Raw genomic sequence first — 25731 nt, 5'->3', positions numbered from 1 at the left:
GTCTCATAGAGTTATAGAGTCATAGACCACAAAACAAGAACCTCTGAAATTCTGATTACATATCAAGTTCAAAGTTTGGTATCAATGAAAATAAGAAATCATAAATTGCGTCTACGACTAAAGCTCAAAACAGATTGTGGCCGCTGGGTGGGTGGTGCTGAAGTAGTGGCAACATCCTCAACACTAACAGGTGCCTCTGCTGCATGATCAACCTCCTGCTCCTCCTCACGTGCTGCCACTTCCGCATCCCATTCCTCTCCTGCCCTCTCCAATTCACTCAACTGCTCATTAGTAAGGAATGGATCCAAATCATTATCAACATCATCAGGAGAAGCAACCCATTCTGCTGCATGTGGATCAATGTCATCCAAGTCAAGTGCTTCATGTGAATCTTGCCCTAGCACCTTCTTCTCATGTAATCGAATGTTGTACCGCACATAGACAAGATCATTCAAGCGTTGTTGAGTCAACCTATTGCGCTTTTTTATGTGGATGTTCTCAAAAACACTCCAGTTGCGCTCACAACCAGAAGCACTACAAGGCTGTGATAATATGCGGATGGCAAGCTTTTGAAGATTAGGCGTTGTGGCACCATAATCTTCCCACCACAAATCTGCAAGGATACAAAATGTGATTTATAACTTGTAAAGATTTCAATAATCTTAAAGAGAGAAATAAATGGTAAAAATTAAACATATGTTTTTTTTTACCTGGTCGTAAGGTGGCTCTCCTACGTTTGCAATCAGGTGAAGAAAACAATTCCCCTAAGGCCTTCTTATAACTCTGCAACTCATCAAGTATCAGGTCTCGAAGGATCTCATCATCAACTAATTTCCGAATGCATGTGTCAAGGCCAATTCTAACCTCTGCATCTGCTCTGAAACTCGGAGAGTAAAAAAACTTGGGATTCAAGAAGTAGGCAGCAACATGAATATGTTGGTGGAGTTGATGGTTCCACCTCCGATCAATTATGCGCCATATGGGTTCATACTTGGTCTTGTTTGACCCATACAAGTGTTGAATCGCCTCTTTGGCCTTATCCATGGCCTCATATAGATACCCCATGGAGTTATGATCCCCATCCACCATTTGTAGCACCCTCACCAACGGTTCCGACACCTAGATATAAAAAATCTAACAAAATCAGCAGATTGAAATATTAGAAAATTAAATAATAAATCATCAATTAAAGTTTCAAAACTTACATTGATGATCTCCTCCACTATCTTGGCAAAATTAGTATCAAAAATGGCAATCACAACCTTCTCTGCTTCAGGCTTTGTAGCATAAGGACTCCCCAACCATCTTTCACTCACGAACATCCGCTTCAGGTTGGGCAATGTAGCAAGTATGCTCTACAAGGTGAGGAAATTAGTAGCAAAGCGTGTAACCCCCGACCGCACAAGATCCTTACCTTCAGTGTGCTCTCTCATAAGATTCAGGACCCATGTGTGATTGTAGATGTATTTGGTGATATTCCTTCCATCTTCAACCACTTTCTTTACCCAACTTAGTTTCCCTATGTCCTCAAGGAGCAAGTCAAGACAATGGGCAGCACAAGGGCTCCAAAATAATGTCGGATGTCTAGCCATTAGAAGTTTGCCGGCTGCCACATATGCAGCTGCATTATCAGTCACAACTTGGATGACATTCTGCACTCCCACATCTATCACCACTTCATCCAACATGTTGCACAAGGTCTCCGCATTCTTCACTTCATTGGAGGCATCAATTGATTTTAAAAATACTAACTGTCCTCCTGAAGCAACTAGAAAGTTGATGAGTGTCCTGTTCCTACCATCTGTCCATCCATCAGAAAGAATGGTGCAGCCATTCTTTTCCCAAATAGTCCTTTGCTCTTCCACTAATGCATGAGTGTTTTGGACCTCATCCTGCAATAACGGTCCACTTACCTCGTAACGGCTTGGGGATTTGAACCCCTTACTTGCCACAGTCAACGCGGTGACCAATTGGTCCCAAGATGGACTAGAAATAGCATTGAACGGAACATCGTTGTAGATAAAAAATCTAGCACACGCCACCTTGGCTTGTTGGTGAGCCTCTTTATTCCATGCAGTGCCAAGCAATCCAGGTTGTGCACCAGAAGTGTTACGTGGAATAAAGAAGTTTTCCATGTTGCTGTCCAAAGTTCCCTTTGCTCGTATCCGTGGCCCAAGGGAAGAACCAGATGTCCCCACATCTGTATGTGACCCCATGGAACTCAAATCTGCCCTTGGGGCTGCCATTGCCTCTGCTGTTCTCTTTTTTGTTGCCTTCCTTTGATCATATGCTTCAAGCGTTGCTATTGCATCTCTCGTAGCCTCTTCAGTACATTCCGTACAGCTTGTGGTATCTCGGCATTGAATTTTTGCAAGGTGATATTTGAACCTATTAATGCCACCTTTTACAATTTTTTTGCAATGGTTGCAAAAAACATCTCCTTGTTTTGGACCTGGTCTCCCATGTTTCCAACAAGGGTCTCTCTTTTTGCCACCAACTTTAACTGAAGAAGCTGAATCCATTTTCTTTCAAAAAGATGTGGAAAAGAACCTAGCAAAAGAGAGGCAACATTTAGAGATAAATAACATTGTTACCAAAAAACATCACAAACATCCAAAAATTACAATGACTGTATAACTGTATTTTATTTACAGTCATCTATTAATAGATGACTCTCTAAAATTAAAATTTTTAATTGGTTGTGTATTTTTTTAAGTTTTTAACTTCAAATTTAAATTTAAATGAAATACTTTAATACACATTGACATTACACAGTTGACAGTCATTTCAAATGACTGAGTATTTCACAATTGACTGTGTATTACACAGTCATCAGTCATTTGAAAATGACTGTGTATTACACAGTCATTTGAAATGACTGTGACTGTGTAATGATGACTGTGTAATACACAGTCATTTGAAATGACTGTGACTGTGTAATGATGACTGTGTAATACACAGTCATTTGAAAATTTGAAATGACTGTGTATTACACAGTCATTTGAAAATTGAAATGACTGTGACTGTGTAATACACAGTCATTTGAAATGACTGTGACTGTGTAATGATGACTGTGTAATACACAGTCATTTGAAAATTTGAAATGACTGTGTATTACACAGTCATTTGAAAATTGAAATGACTGTGATTGTGTAATGATGACTGTGTAATACACAGTCATTTTCAAATGACTGTGTATTACACAGTCATTTCAAATGACTGTGTATTACACAGTCATTTCAAATGACTGATGACTGTGTAATACACAGTCATTTGAAATGACTGGAAATTGTAATTACTAATGATTGTGTATTACACAGTCATTTGAAATGACTGTGACTGTGTAATACACAGTCATTCGAAATAAAACAATACAAAAAGATACCTGGTCGTGCGTGCAAATGCAAACAATACAGTCATTTTGACTGTGTAATACACAGTCATTTCAAATGACTGTGTATTACACAGTCAAAATGACTGTGTATTCTAAATAAAACAATACAAAAAGATACCTGGTCGTGCGTGCAAATGCAAACAATACAGTCATTTTGACTGTGTAATACACAGTCATTTCAAATGACTGTGTATTACACAGTCAAAATGACTGTGTATTTGAAATAAAACAATACAAAAAGATCCCTGGTCGTGCGTGCAAATGCAAACCCTATGCAAATCGCGTGGCGTTTTTTGCCTTCCGGAGTCACGCGAGCCGCGAAATGGAATAAAGACTTCGGTTTTTTTTTTGCCTGCGACTTAAGTCGCGTTTTTCTCGCATTTTGTGCCGCGTTTCGGGCGGGTTTTGGCCATTAACGGCGATTATTTGCCAAAAAAATCGCAGCGAGTATATAAAAAAATCGCCCCGAGTATTTCCGCGATTAACTCGCGCGGCATTATGGATCGCGATTACTCGCGAGTTTTTGAATTGCTCGCCGAGTTTTGCAAGTATGGTACATACAATATCCAAAATTTACTTACCTCCGAATTCAGGGACTCTCCGGGCCTCCATACAAGCTTCCGGCTTACCCTACCAACCGAGTGGTGTTGCTCAAGGTTATAAGACAATTGGAGGAGTATATAGTGATCCAAAGGGATAAGCAGAAGAAGGCAGGAACGTCCTCACTCACAATTGGTAATGGGTTGGAAACATGTCCATCATCACAAGCTGTTGCAACTGCGGACAAGGAGCTGGCCTGGTATCCCTTCTATCAATACAAGGCAAGAAAAGATTTCGATCCATTCCATAGGATAAAGAAGATCGAAGGGACAACGTTTGAGCACAGACTGGATCTAGAAGACTACTGGGCTAATGCAGCCGATAGTTTCGAGATCCGAAAGAGGTTCTGGTCAAGAATTCCTTTGAGTATGGTGAAAGCAACGAAAGTATTCAGAGTTGCCAATCAGGTAGAAGAAAGCCTAGAACTTCAGCAGCGGGGCTTTGAAAAGATGAAGAATGAACCCTTAGTCTTAATAGATTGGACAGAGGGAGAGAAATCAGATCTAGCAGACCTCATGAGGTCGATGGTTGAGTATTCAAGGTGGTGGGTGTTTGAAAAGACAAAACAGTTGAAGGCCAAAGGTGTGACCTTGACTTATGAATTAATGGGAGTAGATGATACTTTGTCCGTCAATCCTTGTACCTCTGTCGGTGATGCTCGAAATCCAGAAAGTGTTGGGTCTCGAAAGAGGAAGGAGTTGGGTGGAAGCTCCACAAAGGTCACAGGGAAAAGGGTTGTAGATGAGAGAAGAGAATCCAGCGAAAGTCACTCCATCCTAAGTGCTGCTTCCATTGCGTCCGATCAGAGTGCAATTGGGGAGCAAGGGATGAACATTTGTGTGATTGATGATGAAGTAAGAGTGCTTTCCCAGCCAGTTGAGGAAGTAGTGGAAAAGGTCTTCCAAAGTCCAGACAGGGGGCAAATTGAAGCACCTACAATATTCTTGGATGGCATACCAGCGAACCCGGGAGAGGCAGATGATGAGTTTGATCAGAACACTGTAGAACAATCAACCATTCCAAATTCGCTGAGAGCAAGGATAAAGGCCAAGGTTCCCAAGGAGGCCCACTCAACCGAGGAGGTCACCACAGTATTCTTGGAGAAGGTGAATGAACCCACTATAGCTAAACCACCCAAACCCGCCAGGAAGTTTTCCCTGATTCAGAGAGACAGTGCCGGATTCAAGACAGTCCAGATAGCGATGCCCAAAGAAGGGAAGACTAGGGACAATGTCACCGCAGATGATTACAAGGTTACCACCATAGAGATGGGTAAGCCTACCCAGGACCAAGAGATCCAATATTTTGATGACTCCTGCAACGTTCTAAAGACGAGGTTGGCTCATGAAAAGGAAAAGAGGAAGAAAGTGGAAGAAGAGAACCAACAATGGAAGAAGTATGTTCTCCATCTTACCAGCCCACTCAACCATGAAGTCCCGGCTACTCCACCACAGCCTCTTCAGCAGGGATCAATGAAGGACTATGATGATATGAAGGGCTCGTACACTCAAGAAAATGAATGGATTTCAGACGCTTCGGTGCGTGCTGACACCCTGGTGGAAAACTTGGTATCGGCACATGAGGCAACTTCTTTGTTGATTGATCGTATCCAAGATCTAGCATCCAATTGGGAAGAAGTGGATGAAATTCAGAATAAAATACTCCCTCACCTGAAGGTTATCCGAGGCATGTCAAAGAGGAGCTTAGTGGATGCAGGCATCATACAGACAGGAGACAGGTACGACTTTGGCACGTGGTACTATACTCTGGTCACTCGGATTGAGGTTCTGAAGAAATCCAAGACCAAGTGTTTTGAGACAGAGGCAAGTGTTAGAGAGATCCTGGGCAAGGTATTCCGTGTGGCGATAGAGATTTGGAAGAAGGAAAGCCTAAGGGAGAAGCATTTACAAGCAAAGAACCTGAGAGCCAGGATTCAAGCAAGCTTCTTCCGGGATTCAGGGATGATTGACAAAGGCGATTTTTCAAAGATTGCAAACTTCCTCTCCATCGATGACAACTTCCTCACCCAAGTAGTGGAGTGGGAAGGCATCCTTGCCACATGCACCGACGATGTGGACCTCATCGACTTCCATATTGGCGGTTTGCCAAGTGTCACCATGGAGGAGGTCAAGCTCATTGTGTCCAGATACGTTGAATCTCTAAAAGAAGAAAGTGGCCACTCACCCCAGTGAAATTAGCAGCTGCGCCATGTGTCACTCTTTCATTTGTTTGAACTGAGAGTATTTCGGGAAACCCTAATTAGGGTTTAGGACTTTCAATCTTGGCCCTTGATCACTGTTTGATCTAAGCCATTCATTTATTTTTGAGAAACTATATAAGGTTGCCTCCTCTCATTTGAAAAGGGTGAGGTTTTTGATGTATTGTTGCTTAAGGTCATTTCCAGATAATATATTGCATGTGCGCTGCTTTGTAATCTCTATTATTTGAATGATTTGCATGGTTTCAATTGCCTCAACACTTAGTTAGAATTATTTTAGATTTGCTTTCATTGTTGTTAATTTGAATGAAGGATTTAATAAGTGTCAATTGATGGTGTATCTCCGCTCACACTTTTGGTAAATGGATGATTTCCATCTTGTCGTGTAAAGTTAGTCTGAGCCCATCCCCTGTGCATCCCAACATTTCGATCATAAGCACAACCCATTGAAGATTGCACCGGCCTTGTGTAGTTGTCCCTAGTGTGGCGAAGCAAGGTTTGGTTTCTAGAGAACACCCAGTTGATACTGTCTCCAAAATTCGTAGGATTAGATTAGCCTTCCTGAACCCTATCCCTTTTTCCCTTTCTTTTGAAAGTCTAAATCCCAAAAAATTCCCAAAAAAAAAGAAGAGCCTAAAATTGCTAAATCCATCTAAGTCCAACAGTTCAAGATACTTGTCAAACGTAAGTCCCCCTTGAAATTTCAGCATACACTACCCAAGAAGCTATTCCACTAAAGTCGCTTGTTCGCACATATAGACCTTGGAATCAATAGTGATTTTTCAAGAGAGGATAGAATACCTTCGGGTATCCTATCCTATGTTTGGTAGATGATAAAACAGACACCAACAGGTCCCCACTCCTAAACCCCCACTAGTTATGGAGTATGAATTATGAAATTTCAAATATTAAGTGTTTAAAGATCACATGACATGTGCAATGTTTGAATTATGACAAATTGATAGTCAAACTAGACTTTTATGTTCTCTAAATGCATCAATTTCTTTTTGCTTTTTGTAAAACAACATTTTTTTTTTGCCGAGCCCGAGTCCGAGACTTATTTGAGGCTGCCGAGTCTGAGTTTTCAAACTTTAGTTTAGGCCTTTCAAATATTGGTCTCCTTTGGGGAGCATTCAAAATGTATGGCCTCCTTTGTGACTTAGGAAAAAGGTATGACTGGGCCAGATCTCAATTGAATAAAACATAATATTTAAATTCATTCTTCTGCACAGCACACACCACAGTTTCTGCATTTTCCCACTTGCACACACAATCACAAAGATGTCTAGTTTTTCTTCTTTTGCACACACAGCACTAGAAATTTGCACAGACCTCTGAAATTTATTATTAAAACGAAACTTCAATAAATTTGTACCTGCAAACCTGGCAAACTTGTGAATATGAAAGATACAAAAATCTGACTTGAATCATGTACTTCTCCATTTCCACACAAATTGTGACTCTTAATAAATCATGCCATATTGGCTAGAGGTGGTCTTTCACTCCTGAAATCAATCTTTGTTGTAAGATTTTCATTCTAGTGCTGTTGTTGAACAAACTTGCTCAACCTCCACAACTAGGGTTTCAATAAAATATCAAATACCAAGAATGAAGCAAATGAGTCTCTTGAGCCTCTTTACATAACCCTTTGTGGAACTTTCTGCATATTATATTTTAAAATCACTTTTTAAATATTAAGTTGTCTTTTAATTTTACTTTTTCGAAAACTTAACATTTAATTGTTTAATTATTAAATTATTTTCTGCACATCTAGCCAAATTTGCAAAAAATACAAAATTAACCTAAAGGTGAATTCTGAATGCACCAATATACTCAGGAGCTCACTAGAGATCAAACATAATAAAAATTGATACACTCCAAAAATAAAATATCCCTCCAAGAAGTTTGGAATGCACCTGAAATGGTGAGACTCTCCCAAGAAAGCATCTTGATCCCCTCAACACTAACAATAAGAAAACTCAATTCTGATAAGGATGGTGCTTTCCAAGAAAGTTGGATCTCCCGAGGATATTAAAAAGGCCACAAAAAGAGGACATTACAAACAGACTATCCTTGCAATTATGTTGTATATCTGACGTAACATTTTTGTCTTATGGAGTAAAATGTGATGTGTTTCTTCAAATTTTTGATTTCCTGATCTAGATTAAAGTGCTTAATTCATGTCTAGGAGCAACATGTAGCAAGGTCTTGATCATTTTCCACAATGATGCATGTCAGTCTTAATAGTGTGTAAGAAACTCCACTATTGAGAATTGAATTTTTGCCAAAACAGATAGAACCCACAATCAAATTGGTAAGGAACTGCAATGGTTTCAGGTCCAAAGTGATCCACAAAATACATTGAAGCTAGTGGGCTTTTTAAAGGAGACACAATTCACAACCCATGAAATAGAGGTGACACAGCTGTATGCATATATACGCAATCGATAACTTAAAGTGGTACCAGCACTTACAAGCATCCTTTCCTTCGATTCCAGATTTGTGGTTTAAATTCTGGATTGAAACCAGAAAACATCTTTTGGCCTGTGTCCCATATAGCTTCAAATTTCTCTCAATTGGCAAACCAATGACACTCTAATGGCTCTGATACCATGTGAGATTTTGCCAAGATCTAGAGGCAATGGAAAGCACAAATAAGAGAAAACAAAATAGATGATAGAAATAAACTGTATTCTATCAAGAAAATATTGATCAATTGGATCATTACATCGTTGTTACATACAATGTAGGATAAGCCTGTTTATAAAGAAAAGGCTAAGAGACAAGAGAGCACACAATGATGACTTGTGGCTCAATGAGATGCAAGTGTAGGTAGGGGTAGGTAGGAGAAATAGTAAAATATTCCACATGAGGTGGATCACCCACCGAAGGTGGAATTATCACTCCACAATAAGTGGATATGATAAAGTAGTAACAAAATCAACACCATAAAAGGTGGAAATTCTCCTACACATACTATCCCAATGTGGCACAAACACCCAAGTGTCTCATACCCAAACTACTATGAGATGCATTTCCTAAGTAAACTTAAGTAAGGTGTAATAATATCCATGATGGATAATTATTTACACCAACAAAAGTTAAAGAAATTCATGCATTTTATATCAACAATTCCCAACACAATAAAATTCAAGTATTAACTAACAAAAACACTCTATGGTTATCAATGAATATCCCTCCTTACACCAATCTCCATCTCTCCATTTGTGTGTGTCCACATTTAAAGGACAAATACACACCCAACCGAACAGTACAAATAGATGGACCGTGAAATTGCATTGCTTATTCAGGATTCTTAATGAGAAAAATAAACTACACAACATTATTTTATTACACACTCATCTCAAAAAAAAATCTTCTCCTGTAACATGGAAACCTGAGATAACAGAACATGAGACAAAACATTCTTACATGTGGTAGGTTCCAGTTGGCAGAGGCTGCTGTGCGTGCATCACCAAACACTGCCTCTTGCAATGCATCTTCCCAATCCCAAATGCTGAAGAATTTAGAAGAGATCCATAAACAGAAAATTCCAAAAACATTAATTCAACCATATAAACAATAATGTACTCACACCTGATTATAATTATAATAGGAATTAATGAAGAAAGCATAATACTAGTGGAAAAAAGGTAAAATAAACTCTTATGTCTTCTTGTTTTATTGCATAACAAAGCATAATCAAACCTGAAATCTATTGGGAGGGTTGAAGAACAATATCAGTTTCAAGGTTTACTCTTCGTCGCATTTTGGAGTCATGGACAGAGGGCTGACACAATTTATATTGTTTACAAAAGCATCATAGTTACTATGTTTGAAAGTTTGAATTTTTCAGAAAGGTAAAAAAATTTACAATTATTATATTTCTAAAAACTGAAATCAGACAAAAAATTAAGTAAAGAGCTAGTAACCGCATCTATAGGTGCATATAAAAGCCTGATATAACCAATATTTATTCTCTTATTTGTCAAACGACTCAAACCTAATTGACCACATTATTTACTCTTTTATTGTTTTATTGAATATAATATTCAGAAAAAAAAATCCAACAAATGATGTAAAATTACAGCAATATCATTTACACACAAATTGCATCGAACAAAACTAATTATAAATTTATAGTATCCACATCATTTATGCAAAAATTGGATTAAAAACTACCAGACTATCATCAAATTTTAATTTTTTTTCTCTATATTTTTAAACTTAAAGTTGTGAAAGCCTCCTAAAACAAAGGATAGAGTTAAAATATAATAAGGTCATTGGCTATCCAATTTAATCCATCAACCACACCATCTGCATCTTTACAAGGGAACAAGAGGCACAAAGGTAGTTTATCCTCCCAAGCTAGCAACAAAGCATTGAGTTCCCATCCCCTTCTCGGCACGAGGTATAATCTTTGTTAAGGAAACAACTGCTAGTGACATTGTATGCATCTAAAATGTTTGTTAATGGAATGATCACGAATTTCTTTACTATTTTAGTACTGAATACAACAATATAAATGGTATTTCTAACTTTTATGGTTTTAAAGACCTAAATGTGTGACTCATGACATAATGCACAGAAGATGCCAAGAACAAATGTTCTATCTAAACAAAAATCTTCCTGATCTGCCCAGACTTTCATAAAGAGTTGTAAACTCTCATCCAGAATTATAGAAAATACAAGATTAAGAAAAACAAATTACTTTTAAAAATTGGATCTCATTTTTCACGAAAACATTTTTCAATCTCTCAAGTCCATGAGAAAAGAAAGGAACCCCAATTTAATCAGTGGTCACATTGACCGTTGACATCCAAAGTAAAATCACAGTTTTCTAAATTGGAATTTTTTCAATTCATATTAGCCAATGCCCACAATGCTATAGCAGCATGTTTTATCTTTGTAGAGAAACATTTGTGATACCCCCATATCTAGGCTTGTCTATCTTTGCATAAAATTTGGATTTGTGAGTGTTGGAAATAAGACACACCCAAACTGATGATGAGCTGGCCAAAGAGGGGCCAGTTGTTGAATTGGTAGATCACTCTAGTAACAAATGGAAGGTCAAACGTTTGAGTCCTAGCTAGTCCATATGAGATGGAGCTCAACATGTGGTTTTGCTAGATGGTAGATAGGGATAGTGAGAATCTTGTTAATCCATTCATGCAGATGAGTCATTTGGCTAACTTAAGGGAGTCATATTTAGTTTCACCGTTTACCCACAATTGGCTGAATTTCTTCACTTTGGCATTCAAAGCATTAGGCAAAAATCACATTCTCCTCTTCTTGAGAGTCATCTTCTTCAACAATATTGCCATGTTGTTGTTTGTTCTTCTGATTCCATTGTGTATTGCCAGTTCGAAATGGCTTTGTTTAAGACACTTTATTATTGGATGATCTATTGGCCAAAGAGTTGTACCAACAATTTTTTACATCATCTCTAATCCTTTCACAAATTGGAAATTTCTTTTGAGATCAAGATGAATTGTTGGATTGGGAGCTCCACCAAATTGCTTCTTAGGCTTCTTGACTCAACGACTAGATTGGTTTGTGTTCCAAGATGAGTCAAATAGAAAGTATGTTGGCCAATGCCACGAGAATGTAGGTGCCCCTGTAATGTCCCCTATCTGATCTATTTCAATATACTAAAATTGATTAATATTTTTCAATTAGTTATTAACAAGTGCTTATTTATTTTCCTCATTAGATGATTAATTTCATTATTCATAGTTATTAATATAGATATCAGACCCTACTACTACTTCAGTTTTAAGGAAGGAGGAGGATATGCATGTTACCAAAGCGCTTAGAAACCAACTCCAATAGGCTCCCTCAAAGTTTACAGATCCAAGCCCTTACCTCTCTTGGGTCTATACCCTCAAGGCTTACGGGTCACTGATCCCCACCCTATCTTGGGACTTAACCTATTGCTTGGATTTAGACTGCCCCTCTTTGGAACATCTCATTACCACCTTCTTAAATACTGACAGTAACAACATGATTCAGACTATAAGTGTACTAACTTCTCATGTATTATGAATATATATAAAATTAAGTATGACTGTCATACATATTGCAGTCTATATTAATATTACTATTGAATTCTGCATAAGAATATCATCAGACTTCATATATTAAGCACATTCCCATGCATATCACCAAGAGAAAGGATGTCACTGCCTGTAACTTAATAACAGTTCTAATCTGATCTGATCGATGGTGCTGTCATTGGATGCTTTTGATTCCTTTCCTTTATATGTCTCCATGTGAGGGAGAGGTCACACCTCTCCATCATGTATGCCCTTTGGCAAGAGACACACCCTTCCACCAATAGCACCCTTTGAAAGAGTGCAACTCTTCATTATTTCTGCCCTTTGAAAGGGACACAACCTTTCACAATCAGATCTGCACTTCTTATTTAAATCAGATCTGCACTTTTTATTCCCAAAATATCCCCTCTTCAAATGAGTTCTCTTCTCCCTTTTAAACCTCATATTTGGGTGAGTCACACCTTATCATTTCATGCCTTTTGACCATTCATTAACTTCAATCAAATTTTAATTATATTTAATTATATTCTTTTATATTTTTATTTTATTTTTGTTCTCTTGTATTTTAATTAATTTTGTTATTATCATTTATTATTAAATTATATTTCAACGTGGGGACATTACAGCCCCCGAGGGCACATCACAAATGCATGCTTCACTACTCGACTACCACAACAAAGGTACAGCCGCCATAAAGGCCTGCATTGGAATGCCCCCTCAAGTCAAGTGGTAAATTAGCTCATGCCATTCCATATCCAATAAGGGCACATCACCAAACTCCATATGCTTCCTTCCCAACAATTCCAAGCACTCATTAACTCTCTTTTCAAAGTCCTTTTCATTAATTCCCCAATGGTACTTGTTCGCTATCAGTTTCTCGCCTGTATTTAGCCTTGAATGGAATTTACCACCCAATTAGGGCCGCATTCCCAAACAACCCAGCTCTGATGAAGTGGCAATCAACTTCAGTAAGGGCTTTACATGTTGTCATATGAAGTGGCAATCAACTTCGATAAGGGCATCCACAGAGCCTATGGTGCCTTTGATGGTGACTATCATGAGACCATATGCTAGGATTTTCAACCCAAACAGATCCTATATTTCACACCAAAATTGTAGTCTTATTTTCCCACAAATTTGTACATAAAAGTCTTATTAGGCCAATCTCATCAGCTATGTTTTTGAAGCCCCCCCTTCAAGGCTCTTGTTGTATGCCACAACAAAAAAGATTAGAACATCCATGAGCCACCCAAGAATACCTTTTTCCATCAATATTTCATAAGACTCATAAATGTGTTGTGATATTAGTCTCCACATGATAATGTTCATAAGAAACCTTAACATGATTGACTCAAGGCAAAAGCTTTCCTTACTTTCACTCAATGTGAATCCCAACAGCTTGTCCTATAGATCGATCATTTCTGATTAAACAACATCTTCCAATAAAGCACCAGTTGGTCTTGCATGAGCTCATGCATCGACCCCCTGATAAAATAAGTCTATTTGCAACATTGGGATTTGACCAGGAGTAATACCATACATGAATCTTTTGGTTGTGATAGGCACTAAAAAGTTAAAACCTTATCTTAAGAAAGCACAACAACTTTATTGATGTTGCTAATGCCAATTTTTTTCTGAGTTAAACAAAACCAAATATACAACTTAATGATGTAAAGACCTATCTTCTACTAGAAAGTTTTTTCCTTGATTTCAATTGCAATAAATGCACACATGTAACTTATGAGGGAAATACAGAGTTCAAGAACATGCATTTCAGAATAGTAAAATGATTTTTATGATCTAACAAAGGATTGAATTTCAAACACGAAAAAGAAGAGTGCTAGAGTAGGAGCAAATACCATTCAACACATCAAATCTGCCAAAACAATGTTCTGAAAGACAAAATGGTGGATGCCTCTCCCAGCTTTGGAATTTCCCCACAAAACATGAACTCACTTGAAGAGTGAATTTACTAGTAAGTTGCACAAAATTACCATTAGATTTTCAAGTGTCAATGCACCAATTTAAACTCTTTTTCTAAATATTGAATGAAAATCCAATTTATTTCACTTCAATTATTAAATGAACATGCAATTTATTCAATAATAAAATAAGAATACTGATTTTCCTGTTCCCTGTTCTATTTAGCAACCAAAATCTGATATTCTACTTCCAGTAGTGACATTTGAGTGTTCTCCAAAGATTCCTTACTCGTTCTATGCTCAATAATAAGCTCATCCACTTTAGCCTTAATTTATTTGTATAAATTTAAGGACACAAATCTGCAATCTTGGTAGCCATATCTTTGTCACATCGTGTGCAAATAGGTTGTTTTAATTTCTTCCATAGTGTTCTTCATTGTTTGCAAATCAGCAAGGGAAATATTAAGCACATTTTGACCTCTTGATGCATTTTGAATTATGTTTTCCACATGCCTATGTGTGCTATCCAAACTAGATTGAACTTGCACTTTTTGGCCAGCAGTTACCGAGAACTGATCTTTCCAATCATGAGTATGGAAGGATGGTGAACTGCTGTTATGTTGCATGCCAAAATCAGTACTTTCATACCTGTCATCAAAGTCTCCAAGGCTGTCTCAATTCACCTATGCCTCTCTATTATCAACTTGATGAAGATGCTCAACAACAAGATGAGGATCTAACTCAACAAGTTCACTAAGCCTTTGCTCAAAATCAGCTCCATGCAATGATAAATCAGATTTTGTTTTCAAGATCATCATCAAAATCAACACCATCAATGTCATCCTCCATGCATACATTGAGCTCTAAAATTAGAATATTATCATGATCAAAAGGAAATTCATCCCATACAGGATCCCCATCATACTTAAGTGCCAACACACCCTGATCCCATGCGTTAAAGGGTTGATTGCTATCTTTAGAGAATATGTGTTCACCGTGCTCCTCATGAGTGGTTGCCTCTCTGAATAAGGCACTCTCCAATTCACTAGTACTGAATGCATAATAGGTGTCTCTCTCAATAGGTTTAGTTTGCAAGTCAAACCAAAAGCCACTTATGCTATCATCACTAAAATGAGATAAGGAATCATCATCATTAGCTGATATGAAGTCATCTTTATATTTATTTTCACAAAGTCCTTCATCTAAAAATACATTAGTGAACTCATAACAATTATCTGCTCCACTAGAATCATCACCGGGTATTCAAAATAGGATCCAAGACTACTGTTTTGTTCTTCCCTTATGCACATTCTCATCCACAGTAACCGCATGCATGACCAAAGAATCGTCCTGAGGCTCTGTCACATAGTCTCATGAGTCCAGGCACCATCTTCATCTGAATATTATGTCATAGGCTCCTCATTATCCATAAAAGGTTTCAGCTTCTTAGCACACTGATTAAACACCTTCAAGCTAATTTCACTTTAACTGATAGGATTCCAGTATTCCCCTATTGTTAGCCGATATGATAGAAAACAGAGACTATGGCACATCATCACTCTCATTAATAGTCGTGACTCATAACCATAATGGTTAGCATGGCTGCAATCAGTTCATCCTCATGTGATTCCCTGACTGTAACAAAGAAATGTTGAAATATGTTGTAGAACAAATTTTTAAGTATGGCAACCCTTCTAGAAAAGTGGTGACTTTTGATATCATCTAGATCCTGGGAACTATCCACCAACAATTGAATTACCTCCTTCATCCTGGTATCACCATAAGGTTCCTTGGGTGCAAATTTTGTTATGATCTCGCTCAAACATGAAGTAACAACAGTCTTATCTCATCATCTGCATGTCTCAACCACCTATGCTGACTTAAGAATATCACTGTAGGCACTAAAGCTGCTTGCAACAACACAGAGGGTTACTGCTCTACAATAATCAAACATTCTTCTACTTCTTTCAAAGTGTTGAAAACAGTATCCTTGGGTTGAGATTTTAAACTGAGGTTACTACCGTTGACGTCGCTAAAGTCGTATCACTCCAACTTTCTCCGATCAACGCAGAATAGAATGTTGAGTATCCTATCCTCTCTTGAAATAAGGAAATCCCTAATGCTGTTTGGTTTGATCATGTGGGCGTGACCTCAATGTTTTGGTTGTCAAGTCTTGACTGCAGGATAGCTCAACAGTTTGATGTGTTTTGCTGGAAACACAAAGGGGATCAATGTTGGTGCATGGATTTGGCTCGAAAGGTCTCAGACATGATTTCCCCTACGCTCTACGAATTGATTCATCTGATTCTGCAGTATGTTTGATGCTGCCATGGATACTTTACTTTCAGATTTTGAAAAAAAAGGAAAAAAAAAGGTAACAAAGGGGAAGGAGGATGCTAACTACTTCTACCTAAAAATAACACATTTAAGCTGATAGATAGAAACCTTGCAATAATCAAATTTTATTTCGCCAGCAATTCAAACAACTAGATAAAATTGATGCAATCTCCAAAGGGGAAACAAGTTTTCATGTTATTAAACATAAACGCTGAATTTAAGACATTCATTGATTCCATGTTAAATAACCGAACTAAGCATATTAGTGAGTTCAGACTAACCATGCAAAAGAACTGGCAATCAGCCAATCCTTAATGGTATGAACTAAGATTTCTATCAGATATCAACTTGCAAATATTATTTTGTAAAACAAAATGCATAACATAAATACAAAGAGTGAAGAAATAGACCATGCACTCACATGAAACAATAACAGCGTTAATCTTCATTAAGTTTGAATGTATTTCTGCAGAGTTTCTGCAACAATCCAAGATTTCTTACTAAAAATAAGGGAGAAACCATCCCTTATATAGACTTTCAAAAATAGATGAATGGCCAAGATCTAATCTTACAAGTGGCCCAGATTCATCCTATAAAACATGGTTGCCCATACCCATTAATGGATAACAAAATATCATCACCAACCATCAACTAACTAATAACTACCAACTACCAAAAATAAAGCTGTTCCAAAAAGTGCACTTGCACAGAGCTCAAGAATTTACAATGACTTTGGTAGTTGGAAAGAAACTTTATGCTGAAAATGTGCATTTAGAATTTTTTTTTTTTTAAAAAAACAGATATTTTCAAGAAAGCACTTTTTCTTTCCCCGAGGTAGACTCTTTCTCCAAAAATTCAACTTCCCCTTGCAAGTAACCTTTCCAGATGTCCCAGTGTGCCGCGCGTTCTTCCCAAACATATTCTTGAAATTTTATACAAACAAGGAACAGTTCCTTATTAGAGGGAAAAGGAGGATTGCGCATTTTGAACTGCGTGCCCTCAAGATGAGCGTCCACTATCCTTAGCCGCTCGTGCCAATCTGATTGTTGATCTTCAAAACGTGATATGTCTGTGTGTAGCTTGTTGATGCATTCTGTCTTCCACAGAGTATGTAGTTTTATCAGCCTTCAACCTGGCATTCCATCGTGACACTACATCAGCATCCTCCATGCTATTCTTCCAACCAATGACCAATGCCCTATGGGTATTTTCACCAATGTTTTCGATATTGGACAAGTCCTCCTCCCATTCCTCCCGAATTTTCCTAACGATGTCTGCCATGTCCATTTTCATGCTGACAATCCAATACCACTCTTTGAAAGTATTGATATCATAGGGATCTAGGATAGAATGTAGTGCAAGAATCTGAGTGTGAGTCCAAAAAAGAGCCCTCATGAGTGGTTGTGCCAAGCCAATAGTTTCTTGGATTTTGGCGTACTCCTTTTGTACCTCTAGCATCTTTATCCAAGCTGCATGTATTTTGAGTGTTACTTCAAACACATCATTAATAATCTTCTTTCCTTTTACCTTAATGCCTCGGATCCATTCTCTGACGGCCTTGGCAGTGTCACGCACTCCTTCAAATTCAGCTATAGCCTTTTGTGCTAGTGCCAATGGGGGAACATGGGATTCGGCAATATGTTGCAGCGGTCTTAACAGGTGATCTATGTATCCTTCAGCCTGCTCAGCATGAGCTCGGTACATATCTCTCCCAATAGTCATTTCATCTAGCTGTTTGAGCATATTCTGTACGGAATCCTTGAATTCTTCCCTCTCCTGCTCTTTGGTTGCTTGCCCTATTGGAATGGACATGATGCTATAGTCAAGCAATGCAACCTGATCTGCTGGTTTGTCTGCAAGTGGGGCAGCAATATAAATCGTACGATTCCTTTGCTCATCTTTGGTAATCCTGGAGTAAGTCTTTGGCTTTTTCTTTCCTTTAGCTTTTATTTCTCCTATACGAGAGAAGATATTCTCCAGGTCAATTGGTGGCTTGACAACCACTTTCCGTTGTGCCTGGGCTATCAACCAGTCATGAGGGATGGTCTGTCCAGATGTGACTACTAAATCCCCACTCTACTCTTTAGATGCTCCAGCCGATCCACTACCTATCTGCAACTGATCGGATACAGGAGGAATGGGTGTAGTATCTAATCCTTTACTCACAGTTGAATTCTCTCCAACCTACTGAGTAACTGATGGGTATCCTCTAATAGTGGTTGTTCTTCAGTTCTGTTGGGTTCTTGGGTTCTATCTTCTTCCCTTTCTCCCTCAACCATGGTGTCATCCTTGTTGGCGCCTTCCTGTTGCAACTCATGCCTGCTCTCCTACGTGAGCTTTTGTTTAGCAATCCCTTGATCAGGTGCAATCATTCCTTCCTCGACCTGATTCTCAGGTCCATCCAAACCAATGATCCTTGCCTCTGCTTCTTGCTCATTTTGTATTTGTGGATTATTTGCCTCTGACGCAACGGGATCATCCTATGAAGGTGGAGTTGGAAGGTGATCAAGTTCAATCACATCATCCTCTAAACTGGGGTCCTTGGATGAGGAAGTAACCTCTAGCCTCCTGATTGGGATCTTTTCTCTTCTTGTCCTTTTCGACGTTCAAGTCCCCCTATTGGCTCTTGCTTTCTCTCTCTTCTTTTCATGTTTCTCAACCTCTTCTTTTGGCACGCTTGATGTCCCTTCGTCTTCTGAAGACTGGGAATCGAGACTACCCATCAAATTGTATGTGAATTGGGTTCCTTTATGGGTTAGCCTCTCTATTTGTTGGGATAGCTAGTTATCTGTGTACATTCTTGGACCCTCCATGACAACTTCAAAATCTGTGATAGGGTCCTGAGTCCAATTAATGGTTGGCGGGAGGTCCTTGACTGCTTCAAATTCTCGGACTTGCAAGCAATTTCCATAGTTTGTTACCTGATCCGGAAGCTGGCGGTACTCATAAAGTCGCATTTGTTGAACACTCAACCTTGAATATTCTCGCCAACGGATCTCAAAATCATCTGAACAATTGCTCTAGTAGTCCTCTATTAATGCCTTGGCCCTGTAATGCGTGTCGTAGGCCTTCTTTCCCAATCCATCATGATCAAAGCATTTCTTCGGGAAGTTCTCCTATAAGCAATAGGACGCCAGTTCGTCGAATGACTCCTCAGCCTGCACTAAATTCTTGAAGTGCACATCAAGGTTACCTAAGATCGTGGGGAAGGTGAATCCTGGTTTCTTTTTGTCCCTGAGTTTGTTGCTTCTTGGGTGTGCCTGCCTTGCTACCTCCATGAGGACTAATCTATCTAATGGGTAACGCGGAAGCCGATACGATGTTCCCTCAAAGCCATCTATTCTAATGTAGGTGAATCTGGGGAACTGGATGAACCATGCACCGTATTTCCAAATCAAGGTGGTAGCCTACTTTGACAACCTTATGTGCAACCCTCCTTGCATCAATCTGACTATGCGCATTGTAAAAGCGTCATTGACCCGCTCATATTGACCAATCGCATATGCAATGTCGTTCTTTTCTCTTTGGGCTACGTCATAGTAATGCAACTGAGGATAGCAGTCATATACTTTCACCTGATTTGGCCCATTCCCAATCTCACCTCTCTTGATTAGTCCTGGCAGCGACTGATGTCGAGCAAACATATAGACCAGGTAGGAAGTCATAGCGAGGTACTTCCTCTCTTTGAGTTCAATCAGCTATGTAAGAATATTATCGTTGATGATTTGACCCCAGTCAAACTTAGATTTCCCAGCGAAGACTTGCTTGGTGAGGTAGAACATCCATTCTTCAAAGAGATTGGATTGTGGAAGTACCATGACCCGGCTCAGCAAGTTAACCATATCGCCATACTTCTTGTGGAAATTGTTTTTGTGGGTCTTCTTACCAATCCTAGTGCTTGGAGTTGGGGGTCTTCTTTCTTTGAACCACTCTTCATTTATCAGTGTTTTGCACGGAGTAGGATCCTTGTCATAAGCAACTTGGGCTTCATCAATGGTTACGGCAGTGGGATTATCAGGAAACGGGATATCAAATGCTTCCCCAATGGCTTCAACTGTGAAGTCGGCCATTACCATCCCTTTCAACACCACCAATCCGGTTTCCAGTTGATAACGCTTGGCGGCCTCAACTACTAATTCATAATTCCGCATAGCTAGTGTTAAACCAACTGCCTGAGCAATACCACTCTCCAACATCCGTCTGGGCTTGCCATAGGTGTTAGGAGAGTATACCCTGTTCCTGAAATCTTGAATATCGATATGTCCCAGGTCTGTATCTCCTACATTGTCCCACAGACTTTGGACATTGGACTCCTTGACGACAACTCCTTGGTACTGATACTTCATTTTTTCGAACTTGCGGGGAATGTCAACTTTGGAAGTTCGTGATGCTCCAGTTGCGTCAGGCGCCTTTGAAGACTATGTCGCTGATGTAGGCATTTATCTTTCACACTCGGACACGAATTACGAGACAGGCCTTAATGCGAAAATATGGGTTAGCAGTGCTAGAAGACGACGTTAGCACAAAAATTAAATGGCCAAATAGCTTGAAACTCAAAAGCATGCTTTAAAAACAAGATATTCAAATTTTGCATTTTAGATTGCTATCCGGATAGTTGAAAATCAGTTGGTTATTTAGCAGCCGGCCTTGGAGCAGATTTTCAAAATGTTGCTCCTGCTACTGATGGTGAAAGGTTGCAAACGTTATTGGATTGCGTGATTCAGCGTTTTAAGTTTTTCAGTTTTGTAGAGTGCTGATTGTTTTGAAGATGATTCTGTGTTTGCAGTTCCTGAAAGATGAATTTATGCGTTTCGCAGTTTCAGACCAGAATTCCTAAATTTTGTCCAAGTTTCAAATCTTTGGCTGAGTGATTGATTTAGACAATTTGATGGTTAAGTTGGTGTTTGCTCTGGTTTAATCCTCAAGATTTTACACAATGCAGAAACATAATAACCTTAGTTAAAAAAAATGACCATCTTGCAAAGTGTTAACCATTTGAAAGGAGAATTCAGACTTATCTGAAAGTGCAATGAAGAGGTTTATTGACTGCAAATGTTGATGGTGTACTAACCCGACGTGGCGCGGTTTTAAGCCTAACGGTTTGGAGAGACCTTGCAGTTTCGGCCAAATGCAAACCAATGAGAGAACGTCCTCCTTTATGAACTCGCTAAATCCTTCCTGAACACCTTATGCCTTTTAAACTTGTAAAATCGGATCTGCAAGAGAAAACGCGAACCTTGGATGCCTTGAAAAAACTTCTAAATCCCCCCGTTTAGCTCGGTTTATAAAACATTGAGATGCAAACTTCACCTATTTAGAAAGTTGCAGGGTTTGCCCTTACACCCAAACTCGTGATTTGAAAACTCGGCTTGATGGGAGATTTTACAAACTCGGCATTTGGACAGATTTTACAAGACCTCAAAACGTGCTTTCCCTCTTTATGAGTTTCAGCTAATTTGGCGAAATTGTGCGAATTTATGAATTCTTTGCGTAATTTGGGTGTCAAAACTTCATGAGGTTTTCGGGCAAATGAGTAACTTTGCGCGATTTCAGACTCAAGGCTTTCTTGTCTTCGATCATTGAGGATAGTTCGTTTTCAGCATAAAACACTATCGCGCGAATTTGATCTTTCTTATTATTTCGACCTTTTCGGCTTTGAGGACGATTTGGCAAGTTGGTTTCTTTACCTTTTCGGGTATTTGGTGGATTTCGCGATTTTAAACTTCATAGATGATTTTGGCTTATGGGTAGACTTCGTGTAATTTAGAAAACCTTAAGTGTTTCAAGTATTTTGCCCTTTGTGCGCGAATTTCATCATTTGTAATGTTTTCGGCTCAGTTCATGATTTCGTGAGATTTAATGAATTTCGGCCTATTGACTATTTTCGCAAACTTGTATACCTGACTTAAGTCTTCCAATTTTCGGCTCAAAAGCCTGTAATGCGCGATTTTCCTTAATGGCTTGGTTTTCGGCCTAGAGGCCTCTTTTGTGAGTTGTTAGCCATCGAAACTTTAATGAGATTTTCAGGCAAATGAGGAGATTTGCGAGATTTTAGACTTAAGGCTTTTTCGAGCTATTCATGAACTTGTGCGTCTAGGATTCTATTAACTTTTCGGCTTGAAAGATTATTTTGCGTGAATGCGAACTCCTTAATCTTTTCCGCTAAAAAGCCTATTTGCGACTTTGGGAGATTTCAAACTTAACGTCTTTTCGGGCAAGTTAAGCGATTTGAACTCTTTAAAGTTATTTCGGCTTAGAGAGACATTTTGTGAACTTAGTATTTATCTCCTTTTCGGCATTAGGAGAGTATTTTGTGAGATTTTACCTTTATCTCTTCTAAGCAACTTCGGGCCATTTTGGTGAAATGCAAGACGTTTGGTCTTTTATCTTCAATTTCGGCCTCTAAGCTATTTTTGAGAGCTTTAACATTTTAAAATTTCAGGCCAAGGAAGGTTTATAAGCTTACATTTTTGCCTCAGAGGTCGAAATTGAACTTTTAGTTGCATTAAGACTTGAATTTCGGCCCTCTAGGCCGACTTTTGAATCTTTGGCTCACGTTTGACTTATGAAACCGATTTTTGAAAAACGCTATGCTCACTCACTCTATTCACTTTGCAATTCTGTCAAAAGGGTACATTTTGATATGCCCTCGGCATTCTTGCTTCAGGCCTTAAGCTTGCTGATGAGCGACGTCGATTTGACAATATCAAGTTCTTCATTCATCTTCCCCTTTGCAAATGAAATTGCAATCAACTTTCAAGGTGAATTTCTTAGGACTTAGGACGTAGGATGGCTCAATTTTGAGAAGGATCATCTCCTTAATGCATCAAATTCCTAATTGTTGCAACTCCTCTTGCGAATTACCCGAACTCCCTACTCAGGACCTGAGTGAGGACGAGACAAAAAAACAAGAAAGGGGGACCTTGTCAACGACGGGGAGTGTGTGCAAGGCACAACAACTACCTATATTCATGAGTGTTTTGGCCAACCATTTTCTGTCATTTAATGCTATGCTACATAATGGAAAATCAAATCTCTGAGCTCCCAACAGGCTAGCAAGACCACCAACTATGATACCACTGTAAGATCTCCTATAGATTCTTGGTCAAATTTTTCACTATTATCCTTTGAGTGATTTTGACAAAAACAATTTGCGTACTATGTGAAAGAATACTTGTTCACAGAGTTTAATATTTCAAATTGTTTTGTCCTAGAATTTGTAATGCATGACAACGCATAAATGGAAAAAGATATTTCTATTGAATGACTGAAATAACAATGAATTTCCGAACTTAAACAGCAACAAGGAATAATTGTTCAATCTGACCTTTTAATTGCAAACTCAGAATATAACTGTTCTAATCATGGCATTGCAGCATTATACAAATACTCAGCATCACCAAAAATACATTGAATACTTATCAATACATTGCAGATTATTGCCTTGACCAGAATATAAAGTCTCGGGCCATAGGAAGAGGCTCACACCAGGGATAAGGAGTTGCGCCAAAGAGAATAATCTCACGCCAAAATAAAGGATGCTGATGCCACAGAAGGGACTCCCACAATTTGCAATGACCATATTTTATCCTCGTCCAAGCAGCAGACTCACGCCAAGGAAGCGAATTGCATTAAGGAGATTAGACAAACAAACCTCATGCAGAAGTGAGATGGCATCATATTCAGACTTGGATAGAAGCTGCACCATACAAAGAAAGACACCCACAAAGAGTAGAATAGCAAGTGTCCCTACTACCCAAACATCCACGCCAATGACTCAAGATAATATAAATTCATCTTAGCTCCAGTCATTACAAATATGACATCCAAGTGCAAGCTTCAATCAAAACTTCGAAACAACCAAAATTTGTCTTCAATGAACACTTCTCAAATTTCTTACTATAACCATTGAAGTGCAGATATGAAATCTGTGTAAGTCCGCCGGATCATTAGCCAAGGTAGATCTTTCACCATGAAGCCAATCTTCTCCAAGAGGGTTTTCATCCTCATGAAGGCTGAGATGAACCAAGTCCAATCTCCAAAACCACAAGGGTTTTCGACAAAGAAATAATAAACTTCAACATACCAAAGGAGCTCACAAACTCCTTAATTATAAGCCTTTTTAGGGAACTCTTCAAAAAATCCATTATAAAATCACATTAATGATTTATTAAGCCTTATAACTCCAAGAAGTGATTTATTTTACTTTTAAAACATTTCTGCCATTGAAAGTCACTTTTTAGTGTCTCGTCATTTAAATTTTTTTCGTTCTCTTTCCAACGAGCTATAATACTAAGGTGCCCAATAAATTATTTTAATTAAAATCAACCTTAGTAAATTAATTGAATATAGCTCTAAATTACACCCAAATAGTGACAATGGTTGAAATGCATCAGAATCAAAAATTGACTATGAAGGAGTGATCCTGATGATGAATGATGGTAAACAAACCCGACTAGGTAACTTACTAAAAATAGATGCTCCCTCCAAGAATCTTGGAGACCAAACCGAAATCCACAAATAACATTTAAAAGTGTCGTACAACTCCAATAAACCATCTGAACCGACTGGTAAGAACAAATTATTCCTCTAAATATGCTAACACAAACCTAGAAAATCAATGCCAACTACACTGCAAGAGAGCCTGAAAATGGGGACATTACAGCTAGGACATCAGGTATACATTTGTTCCATTGACCTAATTCCCTTGTGTAATCCTCAATCTTCTCAAACTCATTTCTACTATTGATCAGGTTGTAGACCCTGACCATCCCATCAATCAATGTCATTCCATCTGTAGCAACCTTCACATCAAATTGCTTCACAGCCCTTTCATTTTGTCCAATTTATATCCAAGACAAGAAGCATATGTCTATAATCATATAGAAAAATGTGGCTCCAATTGAGCTGGGTAAGATTGAAAAAGTCTCAACAGATAATGTCTGTAGGCGCTGATTTGATGAACCTGCTCCTTCACATCAGCGTATGATTTATCTCTTCATCAATATATAGCCTAAGTGTGATGCAGCTTCTATATTTTTAAAGAATCCTTTCCAACCAAGCTTTGGCCACCCTAAGGGCATGAGGAGTGAAGTATTCATATTACAGCTCATTATGGTCCATATCCACAGTGAGTAGAGCACTGCCATAGTTGTTAAGTTTTGATAGTCAGTTTGCTTTGTTAGTTTAAGCTATTAAAATTAA

At 38.6% G+C, this 25731-nt stretch overlaps 1 protein-coding gene across 2 annotated transcripts in view; it reads right to left on the bottom strand.

The window, feature by feature from the left end:
* LOC131048564 (WD repeat-containing protein GTS1) overlaps window positions 1-25731 on the bottom strand; it is a 143278-nt gene that overhangs the window by 31825 nt on the left and 85722 nt on the right. For both annotated transcript variants that reach the window (XR_009106464.2, XM_057982561.2), the window contains exon 7: window positions 9645-9729. Coding sequence is in view for 1 of the 2 variants with exons in the window: in XM_057982561.2 (XP_057838544.2) it covers window positions 9645-9729 (85 nt within the window). In the remaining variant the exon portion in view is untranslated. The remainder of the gene's footprint in view (window positions 1-9644; window positions 9730-25731) is intronic.

Source organism: Cryptomeria japonica, chromosome 3 (assembly GCF_030272615.1).
Source record: "Cryptomeria japonica chromosome 3, Sugi_1.0, whole genome shotgun sequence".
Classification (NCBI taxonomy): Eukaryota; Viridiplantae; Streptophyta; class Pinopsida; order Cupressales; family Cupressaceae; genus Cryptomeria; species Cryptomeria japonica.
The sequence above is the reverse complement of the archived record's forward strand: the minus strand, read 5'-3'. Positions and strand labels throughout refer to the sequence as shown.